At 34.1% G+C, this 23,345-nt stretch overlaps 1 protein-coding gene across 22 annotated transcripts in view; it reads left to right on the plus strand.

Moving 5' to 3' along the window:
- The window catches only part of LOC126747529 (heat shock protein 70 A1-like), a 402,096-nt gene that overhangs the window by 30,862 nt on the left and 347,889 nt on the right, over window positions 1-23,345 (plus strand). For 2 of the 22 annotated variants that reach the window (XM_050456238.1, XM_050456234.1), the window contains exon 2: window positions 17,312-17,707. The exons of 11 other annotated variants lie outside the window; for them this stretch is intronic. In XM_050456238.1, coding sequence (XP_050312195.1) covers window positions 17,312-17,707 — 396 coding nt within the window. Of the gene's footprint in view, window positions 1-16,995; window positions 18,671-18,948; window positions 19,236-23,345 lie in introns of those variants that run through there. 9 more of the 22 variants (XM_050456243.1, XM_050456236.1, XM_050456235.1 and 6 more) reach the window with 9 other exon arrangements.

The following is a 23,345-nucleotide window of genomic DNA, read 5'->3' on the forward strand; positions in this document are numbered from 1 at the left end:
TGACCGTAATTCTGTTTTTGGTTTTACCATCTTTTACAAGGAAAGGACCAGCAAAATCAATGCCAGTAGAAAAAAAAGGTCTTTGAGGGATAACCCGATCCTTAGGTAATTCGCCAATTTGATTGCATACAGGTATTGGATTTGCACGAAAGCAAATAATGCATTGACGAAGAATTTTTTGAACGACATGACGACCATTTATAAGCCAAAAATTTGATCTTATAGCTGACAAAGTTTAAAGGTAAAGATGGTTTAAGACATTTGAGTTCATCAGCAAAATAATGATTTTGAATTAATTTACATAAGGTAATAGTAGCATTTATTAGTTCTTGCTTAGATAGAAGACTATAGTAACGTAAACCCTTTGATTTGGTTTTTGAATTATAAATGAATCTTAAACAAAAAGAAATGACCCTTTGAAGCCTTGTATAAGATGAAAAATTATTAATAAAAGTGATGTTACTTTCAAATGTGGTTAAGACGGTTTGAGTATTTTGTTTCACCTCTGGAAGATTCGATGAAATATTAGAATGTAAATAGGGCCATGTTTGTTCTTCATGTTGTAAGAATTCAGGACCAAACCACCAAAGTTTGCAATTTTTTAATGTATCTGGGTCTAATCCTCTGGATATCATATCAACAGGATTTTGTTGGGTTGATACATGACGCCATTGGGAAAGAGTACTGGACTGTTGGATTTCTGATATTCTGTTAGCGACAAAAGTATTTAATTGACTGGGTTCTAAAGCTAACCATGATAAAACTATACTAGAATCAGTCCAAAAATAAGAATGATTTATTTTGACATGTTGTATAGCATTTAATACCTTTGAAGATAGCCTTATGAGTAGCAAAGCACCACATAATTCTAAGCGTGGCAAGGACAAAGTTTTTAATGGCGCAATTCTAGATTTAGCTCAAATAAGTCTACATCCCCAGAATTATTGCATGATTTAAGGCAGCAACAAGCTCCGTAAGCCTTTTGCGAATCATCACTAAAACCGTGAAATTCCACTGAATTATAATTTAGACAAAAGATTTGCCTAGGAATTTTAATCTGATTTATTAAACAAATTTGCTCACAAAAGCTGATCCAGGTTTGATGTAGATCCATTGGAATACTTTCATCCCAATTAAGGCCTAATTGCCATAAAGACTGAATAATAATTTTAGCCCTTACAATGCAAGGACCAACAAGACCCATAGGATCGAAAATTTGTGAGGTACTTGCCAATATGGATCTTTTAGTTACTGGATTAATATTAGGAAGACAGATCGTATACTGAAAAACATCAGCTTTGGAATTCCACGTAATTCCTAAAGTTTTTGTTGTGTCATTTTCTGTAAGAATCTTTGCTTCTAATGGGGAATTTGAAAAGTTATTAAGAAGGGTATTATCACAGGCAAACCATTTTCTAAGATTGAAACCTGCAGATTTTAAAATTTCGTCAACTTCCTTGATGAGAACTTTTCCTTCTTGAATTGTGTTCGAACCACAGAGCCAATCATCGACGTAAAATGATTTTAAAATTTTGTCAGATGCTACGGGAAATTGAGCTTGATTCTCGATAGCTAGCTGTCTTAGACAACGAATAGCTAAATGAGCTGCACTAGCTGTGCCATAAGTAACTGTATTTAGCTGATACTCAGCTAACTCATGAGAAGGATCAAACGCCAAATTATTTTTTGAAAGCATCGATGATTTTCCTGAACTAAAATTGATCGGTACATTTTTTCTATGTCCGCTGTGAATCCATACCTGTAGGTTCGAAAGCGAATTATAATATCAATTAAATCATCCTGAATCTTAGCACCCGCTTTCAAGGTGTCGTTAAGAGCTAAACCACTAGTTGATTTCGCTGATCCATCAAATACCACTCGAAGCTTAGTAGTAGTGCTCGATTCCTTGAGAACAGCATGGGTGGAAGATAAAACCCTGTGTTTATATGAGTTGATTGATGAGAAACCTTGGTCATGTGATTAAGTCCAAGATATTCCTTCATGCATGCATGATATTGTAATTTGAGATCAGGATTATTACTAAGTTTTTTCTCAATGTTATAAAATCTTTTTAGGGCAATGTCATATGAATCCCCCAAATTTGCGAGATTTTGTTTAAAAGGTAAACTAACGACAAATTTTCCCAAATTATTTCTATAGGTAGTTTCAACAAAATAGGTTTCACATTCTTGCTCTTCCTTAGACAAAAAATGTCTTGGCTGGCACTCTTCAATTTTCCAAAAGGCTTCTAATTGATTTTGCAAATCAGATGTGTTAGATGTAAATAAATTGCACACGGAGGAAAAATTTTCCAGAAAATTAAGTAATATGGGCCCTGAAACAATCCACCCTAATTTTGTTTTTTGCACAATAGCGCTGGAATTCTGTAATTTGATTTGCCCAACACTCAATAAATTCCAAAAAATTGAAGCACGTATCAATAAGTCAATAGGTCCATTTTGATTAAAATTTTCAACGGCAAGAACAGTGTTTTTAGGAATTTGAATGTTTGACATACTAAATGACACATCGGGTAAATTCTTTGTGATTTTGTCTGTGACTAGACATTCAACATTTTCTAATGAAAATGAATTGATTGATGATTTGAAATTTATTTTTACACTTTTATGTATATTTGTCACATTATTGCCAAAGCCTTCCACTGAATGACTTATATTTGAGCTTGGTAGCTTAAGTTTATGAAATAAGGTCCTTGTAATAAAATTTAATTGAGAGCCACTGTCAAGCAAAGCTCGACAAAAGTGATCATTACCGTATTTATCTTGAATTAAAATACAAGCTGTAGGAAGTAAGATGCATTGAGATTGAGTTTTGGATGATAAAGATGTATTAATGACAGATAAAACTTGGGAATCATGGTTTTGTGATTCAATAGCGGACTCTCGAGGCATATTGGACTCTGAAACGACTTGAATATTATTAGGATTTTGTTTATGTCCTATAAATGGTTTTGGAAAATGCAACAAAGTATTATGTTTCAAAGAACATTTTTTACATGTTGCAGTACTGCGGCACTCCTTACCAGAGTGACCTGGTTTCAGACAATTTGTGCAAGCTTTAAGTGCACGAATCCTGCCTAACCTATCTTGGATGCTGAGTTTTAAAAAGTCACCACATGAAAAAATAAAGTGATCTTTTTTACAGTTTAAACAAGTTGAGGAAGCTATTGAATGATTTGAACTGCGGTTTTGAGGCTTGAATTCGGATTTATGTGAAGTTGAGGAAGATGCAATATTTTCTAGTATTTGACAACGCTTATTTAAAAATGAAAATAAATCATCCGTAGTAGGCGTGTCTGTATTAATTTTTAAAGAAATATCTTCCCACTCACGTCTAGTAGAAGGGTCTAATTTAGATTTTATATGAAATATGATAAAACAGTCCCATTGATCAACAGGTAAGCCTAATGACTTAAGAGCTCTAAGATGTTGATTTGCATTATCAAGAAGACCTCTGAGTAAAATATGAGATTCTTTATTAATTGGCTGAATTTCAAAAAGTGATTTCATATGGGCTTGAATTATGACCCGTTTGTTTTCATACCTCTTGCATAAAATATCCCAAGCAACATAATTATTAGACTCAATAACCTCCAATGAGAGAAGAAGTTTGGCAGCATCGCCTTTCAAACATGATTTAAGGTACCAGAATTTTTCAATATTGCTTAGTGATGCACTATTGTGTATCAAAGATTTATAAGTATCTTATTTTATATAGGAGCCATAAAATTCTGGTAGTTTAATTTTGGGTAGTTTTGAATGGTATTGCAATGATGCGTTTTGGAAATTTTGCGGAATCGACTCTGCGATCTGGGATTCCTGATGTGTTTGATGAATATCTCTGAGATGTTTATCAATGATAGTTTTAGCAAAACCTGAAGATTCAAAAATTCATCCTCAAAGTCAATCCTAAATTGTGAGTGATCCTTAGAATCAAAGAATTCCAGATCACCCTGAACTGATACAAATTCAGGCCATAATGATTGTAGCCGTTCTAACCTGACCTGTAATTGGCCAATTTGATTTGGATCAGAAAATGTATTTACAAAATTTGTAAACCTTGAAAGAGCATCAAAAATTCTATTTCGTGCTAAAGAGAGAACTCTAATTTTAACGTTTAAGTCCTCTGATGAGGATGATTGTGTTTCAGGCATTTTGTTAAAAATAAATTAATTCAACGTTAATTAAACGAAAAAAAAATAAATAAATAAATCAATAAAATTGTTTGAATGCAAAAATAAAACCAATTAATTATGCTTCTGTGTTAAAAAAATAATTAAAGTGTAAATAAACTAAAGATTGTAACACTATCCAACAACAAGTACTACTCAAAAATAATGTGCTACTCGAACTTTTATGATATATGACGTCGATGAACCTTTTCCCGCTCTTGACCTATATATCCTAAAGTTAAATAAGGTAATGTAAATAAAAAATAAAAATGATTAACGACTTAAACTCGGAAAGTGGGCCGAAGAATCGTCAAGTAGTCCTGTAGCGAAGTGAAGTACCTAATGTTGTTAAATTAGTCTGCCTCTGGAGCGGCTAAAAACCCGGAGATTCACTGCGTCGTCGAAAGCGTGTCTCAATGCCTGCCAATATATAAAAAATTTACCTTGTCGACTGCTTGGTATGATGTACCTGTGACTTCTGCCTAATATATATCTGCTGTCCACCAATCTGCCTATCCGCCAATCTGCCAATCCGGCTCGAAGGACCATGTTTTGTGTATGGGCTTTTCCACACACGGTATTCTGGGTTGTGATTTTTTTCTTCAATAAAACACGAATTTTTCGGTAAATAAGTGTAATTAGAAGAATGAAATAAAGCAGTGCACTAACCGTACAATTCTGTTAATTGTTGTATAAAATATACAAATAAAAATTTTACAAAGTAAAATTCTGATTCTAACCGAATCTTGTGTTATGAACTGTTTTAATGACCTGTTGGCCTGAAGTTAAAAGTGTGAATGTATATAAAAATATGGATGGCGTGGAGAATGTGGCTATGTAAAATGCTTACATAATAAAACGTTGCATTTTTGATTATAGGAGGATCTTTGTACTATTTGTCGGCTTTAGTAAGGAAATTGAATAAGCGGTTTTAAGAAATTAAAATCTAATAACTCTGTTTATAAAGCTAAGACTGTTTATAAAACTCAATATGCCGCCTGTAATAAAATGAAATCGGATGCCGAGCCGATAAAAAGATTAGGTGTTATAAGTGTAAACAATTTGGCCATTATCAAAATAAATGTACCAATGTGAAAAAGACTTCACATGCATTTAGTGCCGTATTTTTAAGTGGGTCATTTAATAAGTCAGATTGGTATGTAGACTCCTTGGGTGCGAGTGTGCATTTAACTGCCAATAAACAATGGCTGGAAAATATTAGTAGCTCAGAAAATATTCAAGAAATCATGGTTGCTGACAAAACGAATATTTCTGTAAGCTGTTTAGGTGATGCAATGTTGACAACTGTTGTAGGACGTGATAGTTATGAGATAACTGTTAAAAACGTTTTGTGTGTTCCTGAATTGGCAACAAATTTGTTATTTGTTAGTGAGCTAATAAAAAATGGCAATGTTGTTAAATTTAGGGACAGTTCTTGCAAAATTTATAATAAACATGGTGAATTAGTCGGAACAGCTGATCTCTCAAATGGAGTTTATAAATTAAATATTTTAGACTCAGGTAAATGTTTATTATCAACGTCAACAGTGGCAACGGGCGAAAAATCGTCGTTTTGGGCACATTAACAGTGCTTACCTAAACAAAATGAAAGATGGAATTGTCGATGGACTTACCTATCCAGGTGTGATACAAATTGGGCAGCAAAATTGTAAAATATGTTGCGAAGATAAGCAAGCTAAATTACCATATAAAAATAAGGGACATAGAGCTACAGAATTTCTAGAAATAATACACACAGATGTATGTGGCCCGATGGAAACAACCTCTCTTGGCCACTCGAAATATTTTTTGATTTTTGAAGATGACTTTAGCCGAATGACATTTGTTTATTTTTTGAGAACTAAGGACCAGGTTTTCAATTGTTTCAAAAATTTTAAGGCTTTGGTAGAAAATCAAAAAGGGAAACAGATAAAAATTCTTATATCAGACAATGGTGGTGAGTTTTGTTGTAAGGAGATGAAAAATTATCTAGATAGGAATGGGATCATACATCAGAGAACGAACCCTTATAGTCCACAACAAAACGGGATGTCTGAGGGGATGAATAGAACTATCATTGAAAAATCGAAGTGCATGCTTTATGATGCTGACTTGGGAAAGCAGTTTTGGGTCGAAGCAGTTCATACTGCAGTGTACTTACGTAATCGGTCATTAGCTACTGGACTTAATAAAACTCCGTATGAGTTATGGACGGGCAGGAAACCAGATGTCAAAAATCTAAGGATTTTTGGTAGCTCCGTGATGGTTCACGTTCCCAAGGAAAAGCGTTTAAAATGGGAAAAAAAGGCCGAGCAATGTATTTTTGTGGGATATGATGATGAAGTAAAAGGATATCGAGTGTTTAATCCAGAGAAAAATTCTATTTTTACTAGCCGAGATGTAGTGATTATGGAAGACACCAGAGAAGATATGAGCATTGTCATAAAAAATTCTGTAAATATACCAGTTAATGAAGTTGAAGAAATCTCAATTTCAGTGGGAGAATCGAATAACCATGAGCATGAGACATCCGAGAACGATGAAGTTTTATCCGATAGTTCTGGTGAAGTTTGGGAGAATGCTGAAATGGTTGAAGATGAAGCTCCAAGTGCGTTGAGAAGATCAGAACGGATACCAAAACCAAGAATTTTTGAAAACGCTGTTAGCTACTTGTGCACAGACAATAGTGACTTAAGCATAGATCCAGTGACTATAGAAGAGGCATTATTAAGACCAGATGGTGAAAACTGGAAGAAGGCTATGCAAGAAGAGATGCAGTCTTTTGAGGAAGACCAAGCTTGGGAGTTGGTTGACATTCGCAAAGATGGAACTATAGTGCAGTGCAAGTGGGTGTTAAAAAGAAAAATTGTTAGTGAAAACAATGTGCGGTATAGAGCGAGACTGGTGGCAAAGGGATTTACGACGGGAAACTTTTTCACCTGTAGTACGTCACTGTACTCTTAGATTGTTGTTTGCACTTTCTGTTAAATTAGATTTAGATGTAACACATCTAGATGTTACTACCGGGTTTTTGAATGGTATTTTGGAAGAAACTGTTTTTATGAGTTTACCTGAAGGGTTTGAAACACCTGAATGTGAAAATAAAGTTCTTAAATTAAAGAAAGCCATTTACGGTCTTAAACAGTCTGCTAGAGCTTGGTATACTAGGGTTGATGTTTGTCTTAAAAATTTAGGATATAAAAAATTTGAACAAGAACCTTGTTTATATACTAAAATAAAAGATAACTTAATGACTGTTGTAACGCTGTACGTCGATGATTTCTTTATTTTTTCAAACGATAAAATCGAGACCAATAATTTGAAATTAGAACTAGGGAAGCATTTTAAAATAAAAGATTTAGGGCAGGTAAAGCAATGTCTTGGAATGAGAGTTAACATCGATAAGAATACTAATGAAATATTTTTAGATCAGGAACAATATATTAATCAGATATTAAAACGATTTAATATGTTGGATTGTAAAAATGTGTGTACGCCTATGGACGTCAATGTTAATCTGATTAAAAGTAAAAATCCCTGCATGACAGAATTACCGTATCAACAACTTAATGGTTATTTAATGTATCTTGCCGTTTTAACCCGACCCGACATCGCATGTTCTGTGAATCACACTGGAAGCAAGCTAAGCGTGTTTTAATATATCTAAAGGGTACTAAGAATTATGGGTTAAAATATTATAAAGATGATAAAGCAGAATTAGAAGGTTTTGTTGATGCCGATTGGGCTGGGGATTTAACAGATCGTAAATCATACACGGGATTTTGTTTTAAACTTTGTGGTTCTGCAGTTTCATGGGAATCTAGAAAACAACGAACGGTTGCTTTATCTAGCACTGAAGCGGAGTACATTGGCTGTTACAGAAGCTTCAAAAGAAGCGATTTATTAAAGAAGCTTAATAGCTGAGTTAACAGGCGTATGTAGCTGTATTAGATTGTTTAATGACAATCAAAGCGCAATTAAGTTGTCTACAAATCAAATGTATCATAAAAGGTCAAAGCATATTGACACACGTCATCATTTTATTCGGGACATTATTGCAGAAAACTTAGTAACGCTTGAGTATTTGCAAACAGCTGATATGCCAGCTGACGTGCTTACAAAGGGTTTAAGTAGTATTAAGCATTATAAATTTTTGAGTTTTCTTGGTATCGAAAATAAGGCTTAGGTTAAGTTTGAGTAATACTTTGTGCTAGTGGGAGTGTTGAAAATAAAGCCCAAAGTATTCAGTTCTATAGTTACGCCACTGTTATTATTAATACTGTCGCATCAGCATATTTGTGTTCTCTTTTTATTCTTACTACTGAAATAAAGTTAGTCTGTGCAGATAATTCAACAAGCGCGTTTTATTTCATTATTTTGCTTCATAATTTGAGGCATCTTTTAACAAATTAGCAAAAGGAACGGACTTAAGGAAATGATCCAGCATACCGCTTTTCATTTCGTCCCAGGAAACATTATTTTTTGTTTGTTCATAATATCACTGTCGTGCATGTCCTCTCAATCTACTGGCTATAATCCTTATAACGTATTCATTGCTCCATTGGTACCTGTTCATTAAAGTGTCCACTTTTGTCACCCACTTATCGACCGTAATATCGTCTTTTGAACAGTCAAACACCGGGATGGCTTGTTCATCACTTTGACACATCGCAGCAGACGTAGACGGCTTATTTCGAAATTCGTCAACCTCTTTTTTTAACATTTTTAATTGTTTTTTTAAAGTAGTATTTTCACTATCCGTACTCGTACCACTACTCGTAGATTAGATAGCGTGTTCGTTTTCCGCGAGACCGTCAGACAGACTGACACGCTAGCCGCCATCCGGACAGTGTTTGATACAGTTGTTGGTAACTTTGATTCAGCCTATACACCTTTTGAATGGCTAACAATAGACGAGAAGCTAGAAGCATTTTGGGGGCGTTGCAACTTTAGGCAGTATATACCTAGCAAACCCAATAAATATGGGCTAAAAATATTTGCTATGGTAGACGCCAAGACTTTCTACACCTGCAACATGGAGGTTTACGTAGGAAAACAGCCTGAGGGTTCATTCCAAGCGAGTAATTCTCCCACTGCAGTGGTGCAGAGATTGTGCCAATCAATAAAAGGAACCTGTCGTAATATTACAGTTGACAACTGGTTTACCAGTATGGAACTACTCAATTCTCTTCAGTCCGATTTTAAGCTAACTTTATTAGGTACAGTCAGAAAAAAACAAAAGGGAATTGCCACCTGAATTTTCGAATACTTTGGGTCGTCCACTTTTATCGTCCATGTTCGCCTTTCGTCATAACTGTACTTTAGTAACATATACACCAAAAAAGAAAAAAAACGTGCTGCTTTTATCAAGTATGCATTTTGACGATAAAATAGATGCTTCTACTGGAAAACCAGATATGATATTGGACTACAACTCATCTAAAGGAGGTGTTGACTGTGTGGACAAGCTATGTGCGTCTTATAATTGTGCACGTAATACAAGAAGATGGCCCATGGTTGTGTTCTATTCGTTACTCAATGTATCGGGAATAAACTACTAATAAGCGACGCGGCTTTTATTTCATCGTGTATTGTAATGAAGCCAAACATAGTAAAGAGATCGACGCGGTACTAGGCGACGAGAAAAGCGACGCGGTGCGCGTCGAGATAAAATTTGCATTTGTCGCGTTGATACGGGACGGTTTTGATTGGTTTTTGCATGTTTTGGTTTAGAAAAGATTGTTTGTTGGTTCAGCATATACGCAATGGCTGAGCAAGTAAACATAATAACCTGCGTGTTCAACAGGCGTGCATTATGGAATGCTTCTCATCCAGATCATAGAAACCGTTATGTATTAGATGAGCTTTGGTCACAAGTAGCTACAGAATGTGGAATAACAGGCAAGTAAATTTTAAGTACATACCTTTATTTTATATACAGAGTCACTCATATTGAATAGGGAAATTATTTAGGTAATCTTTAAATGTGTCACGAATAAAAATTGCTTGATTGGGAACCCGACCTCTTGCATTCCAATTGGGTCTTGTAAAATTATTATTTGCAGGACTTTCTGTGGCCAATTTTAAATGCCTTTCGAAACCCTCTTTATCCATGATAATATTATGTAAAAGACAAATTGCCTTAATTGTAATGTCGGCGAGTTGTTGTTTGTTTGTTTCTCCATTTTGCATATATTATACCAAATGAATATTCAATCGTCTTCCTAGCTCTAGATAATCGCTGGTTAAAGTACTGCCTTTCAGGATTCAGAGTTTGTCTACTATAGGGTTTAAGCAAGTTTTCTTGTAGTGGATATGCTTCATCGGCTATGAAAACAAATGGCATTCGAATTTGCGTATGTGGTAGAGACTGTTCAGTTGGTACATTTAATTGTTTCTTTGAAAGTAATTTAGAGAAAGCCGAACTTTGAAAAGTACCCCCATCGGATTGTCGTCCATATCCTCCCACCTCTATTACAGTAAAGCGATAATTTGCATCACAGACTGCTTGAATAACGATCGAGAAGAATTTTTTATAATTAAAGAACATGCTTCCTGAATGACTGGGACATTTAATTTTTACGTGCTTGCCATCCAATGCACCTAAGCAATTGGGAAAATTCCAGATTTTCATGTAATCTTCACTGATTTTAATGAAATCATCCTGTGTTGGAACTGGCAAGTGTATTGGCTGTAATATATTCTATACCGCGTTAACAGTTTCTTTAACAATTGATCCAACTGTTGTAGCTCCCATGAATGATGAGGCTTTTGAAAGATTCCCCTGTAGCACAATATCTGCAATAAAAAATAATAAAATTTTAGTTAGTGTCAGTGATTAGGCTGTGTTCTATTTTATTTTAACACTAATGCTAGAATGAACCACTTCTGAAACAAAAATCAATGTTAAAAATAGCTTATTCGTAACTGAAATCCATTTTTTTGCAGTAAAGGTGGCCCAAACTAAATGGAAAAATTTAAGAGATTATTTCCGAAGAGAACTGAAAAAACTTCCCATTCCACGGTCTGGTGATCCAGGGGACATTGCAATTAAATCCCACTGGCCCTATTTTAAAAGTTTGTTATTCTTAATGGATCAATTTAGGCCTCGACAAGCAACGGGAAATTTGGTAGAGTGGAGACGGAAACAATAGACGATGTACAAGATCCCGTGAATGTCGAGCCATTGACACCTGCTTCTGTTGCTTCCGAAAACACTGAGGATTCATCTACAAGCACGTCAAGTCATTTTGCTGAACCTCGAACAGTTTTAAAGGGCCGACTCCGTAAAAGAAAAAATAATGTTGACGCTTTATTGGCCATCGAGGAACAGAAATTGGAGTTCATTAGAACAAAGAGGGCAAACATAACTGAAACCAAAGAAGATGATCATCTGTCATTTTTTAAGAGTCTACTACCACACGTGAGAAAAATTACGGATAACAACATTTTGCATTTTAGAAATGGCGTTCAAGATCTGGTTCAGAGATATGCTTATGGCTATACTAATCAAATGAATCAGAATCAAGGAATCGAACCTTTCGATTATCCGATCAATCAGAATGCCAACTCTACTGAATCTTTCGTTTTATGTTTTTACCGAAAAGAATATTTCTACTTAGTTTATTTTTGTTCATTTTTTCCAGTCTTTAAGATGTTATGTTAATTGACCTGTTTAGTTGTAATACTTAATAAATATTATGTTTTTTGTACAAAAATATACATTCAACTTACCTTAAAGTAATAACCAACCTCTCTTCCGGTCCAATGGGTTGTTTATTGTAGTTTGTCCAATTCATTTGTAGACATGGAGACACTTTTTCTAAAATATAGTTAAAAGTAGCAATATCCATTCTCAAGTACTCGAAAAATCGGTCTGGATGCTGCTTGAGTTCAAAAAATAGTGTATGATACTGCCCAAATCGTTTGCGCCATTTATTAATGGGATGTACAGAGCAAGTTCTGTTTAAACCTCCCATTACCATTCCGCGAAGCGCGGCATTGTCAAATAAAATTTCATCTTCACTGTCGGAAAACATTGTTTTGACTAAATTGAATTTGAAGAGTCGCAATTAATCGCGACTTCTGTCTCCTTACTATGTGTATGTCTCCTGCCACGTCGCTTATATCGTCGCTTACCTCGTCGCTGTGCCTCTAGCCTCGTCGTTCCACTATGTTTGTACCCTAAGGCTACGCAGTTAAGAATAAAAGAACTTTTCGGACTGGAAACACCTACACCTGAGCCCCTACCAGCAGGACAACGTGGACGTTGCTCATACTGGGATAGAAAAAAAATAGACCTTCTCGTTTTTTTTTGTGTTGAATGCCACAAATGTGTTTGTTTAGAGCATTCACTTATTTGTCATGAATGCCGCTCAGAATGAAACACATTTTTATTTTTAATTTCTAGAAAGTTTTTATGTGTTGTTAAATGTTTATTTTATTTTTTTTGTAGCAATAAGTTTTGTTAAAATGCCAAAATCAATGTATTCGATGAATGAAATCTTAAAATATATAAAAATTAACTTTTATTGCCGATAATTTTTAGAAATATGCACATTTGAAGGCTGCGGACTCTGAGTCTGCATGCGAGCGTCCTTTCCAAAATACTTAGCGCGAGCTCCGGAAGGTTAAATTTCGTCATCAATAAACTACTTTCGTTACAACAAAAAATCCAATAAATGATTTACTTCTAGATAAATTGTCAAACTCACGCATATTTGCAGCATAAAAAAACGTTTTAATAGTTTTATAATGTAAAAACATTGAAATTTCCTGTGACCTACTAATATAAACGAAAACAAATAATAAAATGTGGACCAATAACCAGCGAAATAACAGTAAGCGTACACATTCTACGTCATTCTAGGCGCGTCAGAGAACTGAATATCGATCCGACAGCGCCAACTTTCTCGATAATTTTCGACGAATTGCGCGTGTTTGTTTTGATTTTCAAATTTAATCTATTTTTTATGCATGCTCATTTTGCGGATAAAGTATTATAGTACAAGTACACGAAAAATTGGTAGGGTATTGAACATCTGCTACAAGACGGTATGGGAAATTTTAAGGGATTCTTTGTTATATCCTTTTCACATACAAAGGGTTCAGGCATTGCTTCTTAGAGATTATGAACCGCGTATGCAATTTAGTAGATGGTATCTCCAAAAAGTAACACAAAATCCTCAATTTGGTGCGAACATCTTGTTTACGGACGAAGCTAATTTCTCCAGAAATGCAATAATCAATTTCCATAACAATCATTACTGGGCTCAAGAAAACCCTCATGCGATTACAGAGACATATTTTCAGGAACAATTTTCAATAAACGTTTGGATCGGTATCGTATCCGATCATTTAATTGGTGTTGGAATTAATATTCTTTTATATTAATACAAAAACCAATAAACCAGGTTCCGAAAGGAAAATAAAACCCCCAAACATAAATTAGACATAGGGCTCATAGAAAGTAATAGAAAGGCAAAATTTGAAGAAAAATCTAAAAAGGGTTTTTTAATGGGGTATGTTTCTAATGAGTATAAAATCTGGGATGTTGAAAAAGAAAATTTTATCATAGCTCGCGACGTAATAGTTGACGAGGTAAATTTTAAAGTCACTAGACCTCTTAAAAGTGACATGGAATTAACACCCTCGCCCAAAACTAATAAAACCGATTCAAACTCGGAAAAATTAGTAAATTCTGAACATGAAAATATCCATGTAGACCAACAAACATCATATGAATTAGAAGCTTCCATCTTAAGGAAAAGCGAAAGAATCAAAAATCATTCATTACCTCGGTACACTGATGACGATGATTATGATATAAATAATGATACATTTTTCAATCATATATTATGTGCACAAACTCTTGTAAAATCAATTCCAAAATTCTATCATGAAATTAAAACAAGGGATGATCGTTGTCAGTGGGAGGCGGCCATTAAGGATAAACTTGATTTTCTTAATTTAAACAATACTTGGACTATTGTAAACAAACCCATAAACAAAAACATTGTTGATTGCAAATGGGTATTTACTGTTATAACTGATGAACAAGGAGCACCAATAAAATATAAAGCTAGATTGGTAGCAAAAGGGTTTAGTCAGCAATATTTACTTGATTATCAAGAAACTTTTGCCCGCATTACAACATTTAGACTAATGCTAGCAATTTGTAATCAGTACAATTTACTTGTTCATCATATGGACGTAAAGACTGCATTTTTGCACGGTAGTTTAGATGAAGAAATATACATGAAAATTCCCGAAGGCCTAAAAGCAGATAATAGTAAAGTTTGCAAATTAAATAAATCAATTTATGGCCTAAAACAATCTTCTAGATGCTGGTATGAATATTTTGATAAAACATTAAAACCATGTAATTTTAAAAGTTCACTGGTTGATCCATGTTTATATTTATTAGACAAAGGCGACTTAAATAAAAATATTTATGTTATTTTATACGTTGATGATATTTTAATTTATACCGCAAAACAAAACACGATGGTAACATTTAAAAATTATCTAAGAATGAATTTCAAACGAAAGATTTAAAAGATGTAAACTATTTTTAGGAATTCGAATTTTGAGACAGAAAACAGAACCAAACCATAACCTTAATAACGGTTGCATAAATATAGCAAAAACCCTATAAATCATAAAAGAACTAAACATATTGACATAAAATATCATTTTACACGTGAACAAATCTTACAGAAAACCATACTATTAGAATATATTTCCACAGGTGAACAATTAGCTGATGCGTTTACCAAACCACTCCCAGCAGTAAAATTCCTCAAGATAAGATCCGAGATAGGGTTAAAGTAATTTTTTTTTAACCTAGAATATATTATGAATAAACATATTTTCTATTATTATGTTATAATGTTAATTAATATGTATGTGTATTCCTTATATTCACATAGATATAGGTATAAGTAGGTATAATATTAGTTTTTTTTATTATTTTAACTTACTATAGGGAAAATATTTTTCTTTAGGATCATAGGATTGCAGGGATTTATAAAATGGTTAATTATGTTTTTGAGTGGGAGTGTTGGAATTAATATTCTTTTATATTAATACAAAAACCAATAAACCAGGTTCCGAAAGGAAAATAAAACCCCCAAACATAAATTAGACATAGGGCTCATTAGAAAGTAATAGAAAGGCAAAAGTGGCAATAAACTTAAGTACTCTAAAAGACCTTTTTTAGGTTGTCAAGAAAATGGTTCAGTTATACAAACAAACATATTTGATTTATTTGACATTTTGAAATGAAGCAAAAAGGCTTTTGATGTGAGTTTGTAATTTTAGTCTTAAGCAGAAACGTGTTGAATACAGATGTATTAAAATATACTTTCGTTTAATTTAAGTTCCCATACACCATTATATTGTCGTTAAAATTTAATAATTGGACCATCTTCTTTACCAGAACGCCTTAACGGACAGAATTATTGTAATTTTCTCCAAAATGATTTGCCTTTGCTTCTCGAAGATGTTCCTCTTCAGTTACGGCAACAACTTTGGTTTATGCATGATGGTGCTCCAGCCCACTTTAGCATATTGGCTCGTGAGCATTTAAATAGAGTCTACCGAAATAAATGGATAGGCCGTGGAGGACCACAGTTTTGGCCACCTAGATCACCTGACTTAAATAGCCTAGTTTTTTTTTGTGGGGACACCTAAAAACATTGGTTTATTAGACACCAATTGTGACATTAGAAGAACTAAGAAATAGAATTATTGACGGATGTTAAACTATACGAAACACGCCTGGAATTTTCGAAAGAGTTCATGATTCTATGAGAAGAAGAGCAGAAGCCTGCATAGAGGCAAGAGGTGACCACCTCGTTTTTTTTTCCAACATTTGTTGTAAATTATGTATGTATGTATTGTATTTAATTGTTGTTGCTTTTTGTTCACCAGTTTGTAAAAAATAGCTTGAAAATAAATATTTGAAAAATGTACCTAATAAAAACTGAAAATAAAATCAAACACAATCAAAAATAATCATTAATGTCATAATGTTTACAACAACAAAAAAAACAGTTGCTGGCAACGAAGATAACTTGATTTATTTCCATAATTTTTAAAGATGCATTTTATGCATAAAAGACGTTTTTTTAAATAACGATTACACCTAAACGGTAAGATTTACAGCAAAAGTCATGAAGGAATTTTTTGTTTATAATTGATTGATAATTAAGATAAAATCAATTTTTTTTTTCTTAAGTCAATGGCGTAGTATTTTTTGTGTAAAATTGTATTAAAAATTCATTATAGCTACGCCACTGGTTGCTAAAAAAAAGTAGGTAAACATCTAAAAAAGTGTTTTTATGCCATAATATCCTGTGCCAAAATTCAATTCAATATTTTAAACCGTATTTGAAAAATTTATTAAAACCGAAAAAAAAATAAAACTAACACCCTGTATCTTAAAAACTAATCACTTTAGGACCCATGTTTATATGAACTTTTTGACTTAAAATCTGTCCAGGAATGTCCCTTTTAAATTATGACATACCTTTAAGTAACACCCTGTATATATATTTAAAAAATGTCGTTATATTAAAAACGTTTAAATTTATTTTATATGTTTTACTGAACAAACAAAAACACTGACAATGAAAGGCGGATCAATAACACAGGCAACACCAGCGAGCGTCATACACATTCTACGTTATTCTAGGCGCACCGGTTCTAGAGAATTCGCGTTAATACTGGCCTGATTGGCCAGCGTTTATATACCTCCAGATCCGCGCCAATGGCAACAGAGTATAATCGAACGTGAAAGCAAGTTAATCTAAACGCGCGAATTTACAAGCGAATTTATATAAGCGATTTTAATACAGTGAGTGATTTTTTAAGTGATCTATTCTCATCAAACAACACAAAAATGGTTAAAGCTCCAGCAATTGGTATCGATTTGGGCACCACATACTCCTGTGTGGGTGTCTGGCAGCACGGAAAAGTGGAAATTATCGCCAACGACCAGGGCAACCGCACAACACCCAGTTATGTTGCCTTCACCGATACAGAGCGATTAATTGGAGATGCTGCGAAGAACCAAGTGGCCATGAACCCTGCGAACACCGTCTTCGATGCCAAAAGGTTGATCGGACGCAAATTTGACGATCCAAAAATCCAGCAAGACATGAAACATTGGCCCTTTAAAGTTGTCAGTGATAGTGGCAAGCCAAAGATTGAAGTGGAGTATAAGGGCGAAAAGAAGAGATTCGCTCCCGAAGAAATCAGTTCCATGGTCCTCATCAAGATGAAAGAAATCGCCGAGGCATATTTAGGCCAAACCGTTAAAGACGCCGTTATCACTGTGCCAGCATACTTTAATGACTCCCAAAGACAAGCCACCAAAGATGCCGGTGTCATTGCTGGGTTGAACGTTATGAGGATTATTAACGAACCAACTGCAGCTGCCTTAGCTTATGGTTTGGACAAGAATCTCAAGGGCGAGAAAAATGTTCTCATCTTTGACTTGGGCGGTGGTACCTTTGATGTCTCCATCTTAACCATCGACGAAGGTTCATTGTTTGAAGTAAGAGCAACAGCCGGTGACACACATCTTGGAGGTGAAGATTTTGACAATAGACTCGTCAATCATTTGGCTGATGAATTCAAGAGGAAATTTAAAAAGGACCTCAAAACTAACCCTAGAGCTCTTCGAAGACTGAGAACAGCAGCTGAACGTGCCAAGAGAACATTGTCATCAAGCACAGAAGCAACCATTGAAATTGATGCACTTTTTGAGGGCATCGATTTCTATACAAAAGTCACTAGAGCCAGGTTTGAAGAGCTGAATGCAGATCTCTTTAGAGGCACATTACAGCCAGTTGAAAAAGCCCTTAAAGATGCTAAGATGGATAAGTCTTCAATCCACGACATCGTTTTGGTTGGAGGTTCAACTAGAATTCCGAAAATCCAGCAACTCCTACAGAACTTCTTTAATGGCAAACAACTGAACCTAAGCATCAATCCAGATGAAGCTGTAGCATATGGTGCCGCAGTCCAAGGAGCAGTACTCAGCGGTGAAACTGACAGCAAGATACAAGATGTGCTTCTTGTAGATGTAGCCCCATTGTCCCTCGGTATTGAAACAGCTGGAGGAGTAATGACCAAAATAATTGAAAGAAATTCCAGAATCCCATGCAAGCAGAGTCAGACATTTACCACCTATTCTGACAATCAACCAGCTGTAACTATTCAAGTATTTGAAGGAGAAAGAGCTATGACCAAGGATAATAACCTCTTGGGAACCTTTGACCTAACAGGCATTCCACCAGCTCCTCGAGGAGTTCCAAAGATAGATGTCACCTTTGACATGGACGCCAATGGTATTCTCAATGTTTCTGCCAAAGACACCAGCTCAGGCAAGGAAAGAAACATCACTATAAAGAACGACAAGGGCAGATTGTCACAAGCTGACATTGACAGAATGCTTTCAGAGGCAGAGAGGTACAAGGATGAAGATGAAAAGCAAAGGCAAAAAGTGGCGTCCAGAAACCAACTAGAGGCCTACATCTTCCAAGTTAAACAAGCTGTAGAAGAAGCTGGGGACAAACTAAACTCAGATGACAAAGCTACAGTACAAAGAGAATGTGAAGACGCACTAAAATGGCTGGACACCAATGGCCTTGCTGAGAAAGAAGAATTTGAGGACAAACAGAAACAACTCCAAAGGATATGCAGTCCGATCATGGCAAAATTGTATGGAGGCGGCGCTCAAAGTCAACCTGAGGCCGGAGGTATGCCGGGAAGCTGTGGACAACAAGCAGGAGGATTTGGTGGTTCCAGATCGGGGCCAACTATTGAAGAAGTTGACTAAATTAATGTTTCCCGTTTAAATAATTTGTAAATTATTAGTGTACAAATTGTAAATAATTACTAATTTTTGTTTGGTAAAAGCTTGAAGTACCTGAAATATGTATTAGATTAGTCCTGGTAATAAAACTGTATTTAAAGACTGTATATTTGTGATATAGATTGAGTTTAGTTTAATAAATGTGAACACTCAAACATTTTAGAGAGTTTTATTTAAGGTTGTCTAACCTTGGATATCATCACCATCCCCTTCAACCCAATTTCCAATATAGTTTATCATAAAAAGAGGAAAATGTCAGAAAACATACATACTAAAGTGTCATAAAATGGGTGGCTCGTTAAGGTTGCGACTTACCCTATTTAGGGCCGGATTATAAAACTATTTTGACAGATAACTGAAAGTTAAGTTGCGGAATAACGTCACACGTCAGAGTTAATTTCAAAATGTAGAAGTTACCTTTATCGGGTGGATGGGGTATCAGTTAAAGTTAAATTTATAAAAAAAATCTTATATTCTATCTATAATTTTGAATAACCTAACGCTGAAAAAGCTCCTATTTCTTGACATATAAATGGCGGTAAAAAAACGAAAACTATTATCTCTTCTATACTACCGGATTATCAAGCATCTGATATATAAAATGCTGAAATTTTTCATAGTTCTTTAGCTTGTAGAGGCTTTCTTTCTAGAAGTATATCTACGGTCAAGCCAAGCCAAAACAAAAACACGAAAAATCTCTTCAGACAGTAGTACATGGCTCTAATAACGTCTCAAAGACGAAGAAGAAGAAATAGGACGTTTATAAAACTGACATTTTATTGATAAGGGTAACTTGATGGTTAAAGTTAAAGTTAACTTTTAAAAAATATTTATAATACCGGCTCTTGAACAAACATAATATTTGTAAAATGCCTGTGTAAGCCAATGTTATCAATCCTGGCACTAGACAGGGAAATTTATGATGCAAAAAATTCATAAATAAAGTTGAAGGTCCATGGTCCATGCTGTAGAAAATAAAACACAAAATCAAAATATTTAATTTAAAGTAATTTTATATAATATAATACAAAATAATTAATTTAAAAATAACTTTGGTCACCATTTGGTTCGTAAATTAGATTGAATCGCTTTTAAATAATGCCCTAATTTTAAATCGAAATTTGGTTAAATTTTTACATGTAGTCAGTTACACACAAACCTATTCAACTTTGTTTTCCATTTACTTTTTATTTAATAAATAAATAAATAGATAAACGAATAAATAAAACTTAAACGTAATCATAATATAGGTTTAATACACCAGCTTAAAGTAAGCCAATAGTCATATGTCGGGAATATTTTGTAGTTAACAATATTGATAAAAATGATCGCACTTATATGTATGGATCCTAAAAAGGAACCTGGTCCAGACGGATTTCCTTCTCTTTTTCTAAAGTCCTGTCCTCGCATGTGCGAGTCTTTGTATATCTTGTAAAACATTTTTTCTTACTAAGGTTCTACCATCACGATGCCACACATATCGATACCCCAAGCCCTTTAGTTGCTTTGCCTTCTTAAAAAGCGTGTAGTTTTCCTTATTCATCTCCTCATTAATAAAAATGGGCGTGATCTTACTGCCAAGACCTAATTTACTCAGAGTAAGTCTTCCTTTCCTTCACCTGGCCTTTAAAATTTCATGTTTGGTCTCCTTGCTTTTTAGGGAGACAATGTTCTTCACTCCTGCTTTGATGTTAATATTTTCAACTACTTGAACTTCTGATAGAGGGACCTCAAAAAAATGAAAAAGATTACTAAGTTTCTCCTCGTCATCCACAAGGCCGGTAATGCAGAGATTTCTATCAAGCTCCTTGGTCTCATCAACATTACGCACAGCTTTGAGTTTTTCCACTTCTTCCTTCAAAACTTATTTTTTATAGGAATATTTTTTAAATTTTATTCCACGAACTCAAAGTCATTTTCCATTTAATTGCAGATATTTTACTTTTTGGCATTTGAAAATATTTCTTCTTTATTCAGGTTGTCGTGGTCTAATGGAAATGATCTCACTGAGTTTCACCAAAAACAAAATGGCGAATCTTATTCGCCACTTTGTTCTAGATCTGTGATTTAATAATAACTTAAATTTCGTAATCAATAAACTACTTTTGATACAACAAAAAATCCAATAAATTATTTACTTCTAGAAAAATTGTCAAACTTACGCATATTTGCAGCATAAAAAAAACGTTTTAATAGTTTTATAATGTAAAAACATTGAAATTCATTTCCTGTGACCTACTAATAATATAAACGAAAACAAACTATAAAATGCGGAATAATAACCAGCGGAATAGCAGTAAGCGCCGTACACATTCTACGTCATTCTAGGCGCGTCAGAGAACTGAATATCGATCCGACAGCGCCAACTTTCTCGATAATTCTCGACGAATTGCGCGTGTTCGTTTTGATTTCATGCCAAATTTAAGCTATTTTTTATGCAGCGGATAAAGTATTACAGTATACAGAATATAAATTATATAATTTTTGACCAAATACTCAAAACAACACAAATAAGCGCTTGATTTTTGTAAATTATTTTAAAATGCCGTAATAACACCATTAACAACAAGTTTATGTATAAGCATTTCTTATTTTTAAACAGCACCTGATGATGCTTATAAGAGGTGGAAAAAACATTCAATCCAAAAGTTGTAGGGCTCTACCCAAATGTGCATTTTTATGTCCTTAAATTCTCAGCATTTTTTACATTATTGCTACATGAAGGTCATCATAATATTCCCGCCGTAATTTATACAGACATTCTATGACGCTCAAAACGTATCTTATAAAAAAAAGAATGTTTGCAATTCATCATGAACTATGTAGGTAGACTACATCTTGCTATTTTTGCAAATATGAACAGTTAATATATTATATTTATCCGAGTTAGTACACCAGGCGACTGGTGTCGTTGATTATATTTTCCTCTATTTCCGTAATATACCATTATTTCTAAGAGTTGCTTGGTTCTTTGACATTCGTGTCCACTCTGACTATTAAATTTTAACGAAAATATAATGGTGTATGGGAATTTAAATTCAACGAAAGTATATTTTAATACATCTGTATTCAACACGTTTCTGATTAAGACTAACATTACAAACTCACACCAAAAGCCTTTTTGCTTCATTTCAAAATGTCAAATAAATCAAATATGTTTGTTTGTATAACTGAACCATTTTCTTGACAACCTAAAAAAAGGTCTTTTTAGGCTACTTAAGTTTATTGCCACTTTTGCCTTTCTATGAGCCCTATGTCTAATTTATGTTTCCGGGTTTTATTTTCCTTTCGGAACCTGGTCTATTGGTTTTTGTACTAATATAAAAGAATATTAATTTCAATACTGACGACATCAGAGGTGGTTGAAACGTGCGAATTCGTGTGTGATATTATTGTAAAATGTCTAAAGTAAAAAGGAAGAGTGAAAGATATAAGAAAGTACTACATCAGATTCAAGCGATCCAGCTCTGATTGTGAAAATTATTCCAAGAATAAACGTAAGAGAAAAACCATTAGAAAGGAAACTATAAGTCATAAAATGCATTCTTATATACAATAATGTAAATATCAGAGTGGATTAATATTATTGAGTATAACGCCAATATTTATGAATGGTCAGATAGTTTTACCACCGTCTAGAGATTACAATCTATTTAATCTATAGACGGTGGTTTTACAGTTTATCAAACATTAAATAAACTTAAAGGGACTGCTAAAACGTTGGTCTAGTTATTCATGGGAGGAAAGGCGTAATATTTTAAATAATACGTTTCAGAGTTCCCGAAATGTATATAAATTATTGATGGATCTAGCTAATCATAAACCATCTGAAGGTGGTTCTTTATATGAATTTTATTTCAATCCTATGGCGAAGATAAATAGATTAAAATTGAATTTTTCTGACACGGATAAGGTATCTTTGGTTATTGGAGCCATTAACGACAAAAATATAACGTCAGCGGTAGAAGCATCAAATACTAAAGATCCAAATGCTTTAGGGGCTTATTTGAAAAATAAAATATTTAATACAGCCCCTAAAATTCGTAAGTATGTCAACCAAGTACCAGCAATAATAAATCATATTATACGGGGCTTCCAAAAACCAAAATATCTTTATGTTTATCTTGCGGAAAACCTGATACAAACATGATAGAAACTAATGCAGGCATAAAAATAAAATATGTAATTTTTGTAAAAAGAAAGGTCATTTGAAAGTAAATGGCATAATAAGCAAAATAGTATAGGTAAATCAAAACAGACAATCTTTGA

The sequence above is a fragment of the Anthonomus grandis genome, chromosome 19 (genome assembly GCF_022605725.1).
Source record: "Anthonomus grandis grandis chromosome 19, icAntGran1.3, whole genome shotgun sequence".
NCBI classification, from domain to species: Eukaryota; Metazoa; Arthropoda; class Insecta; order Coleoptera; family Curculionidae; genus Anthonomus; species Anthonomus grandis.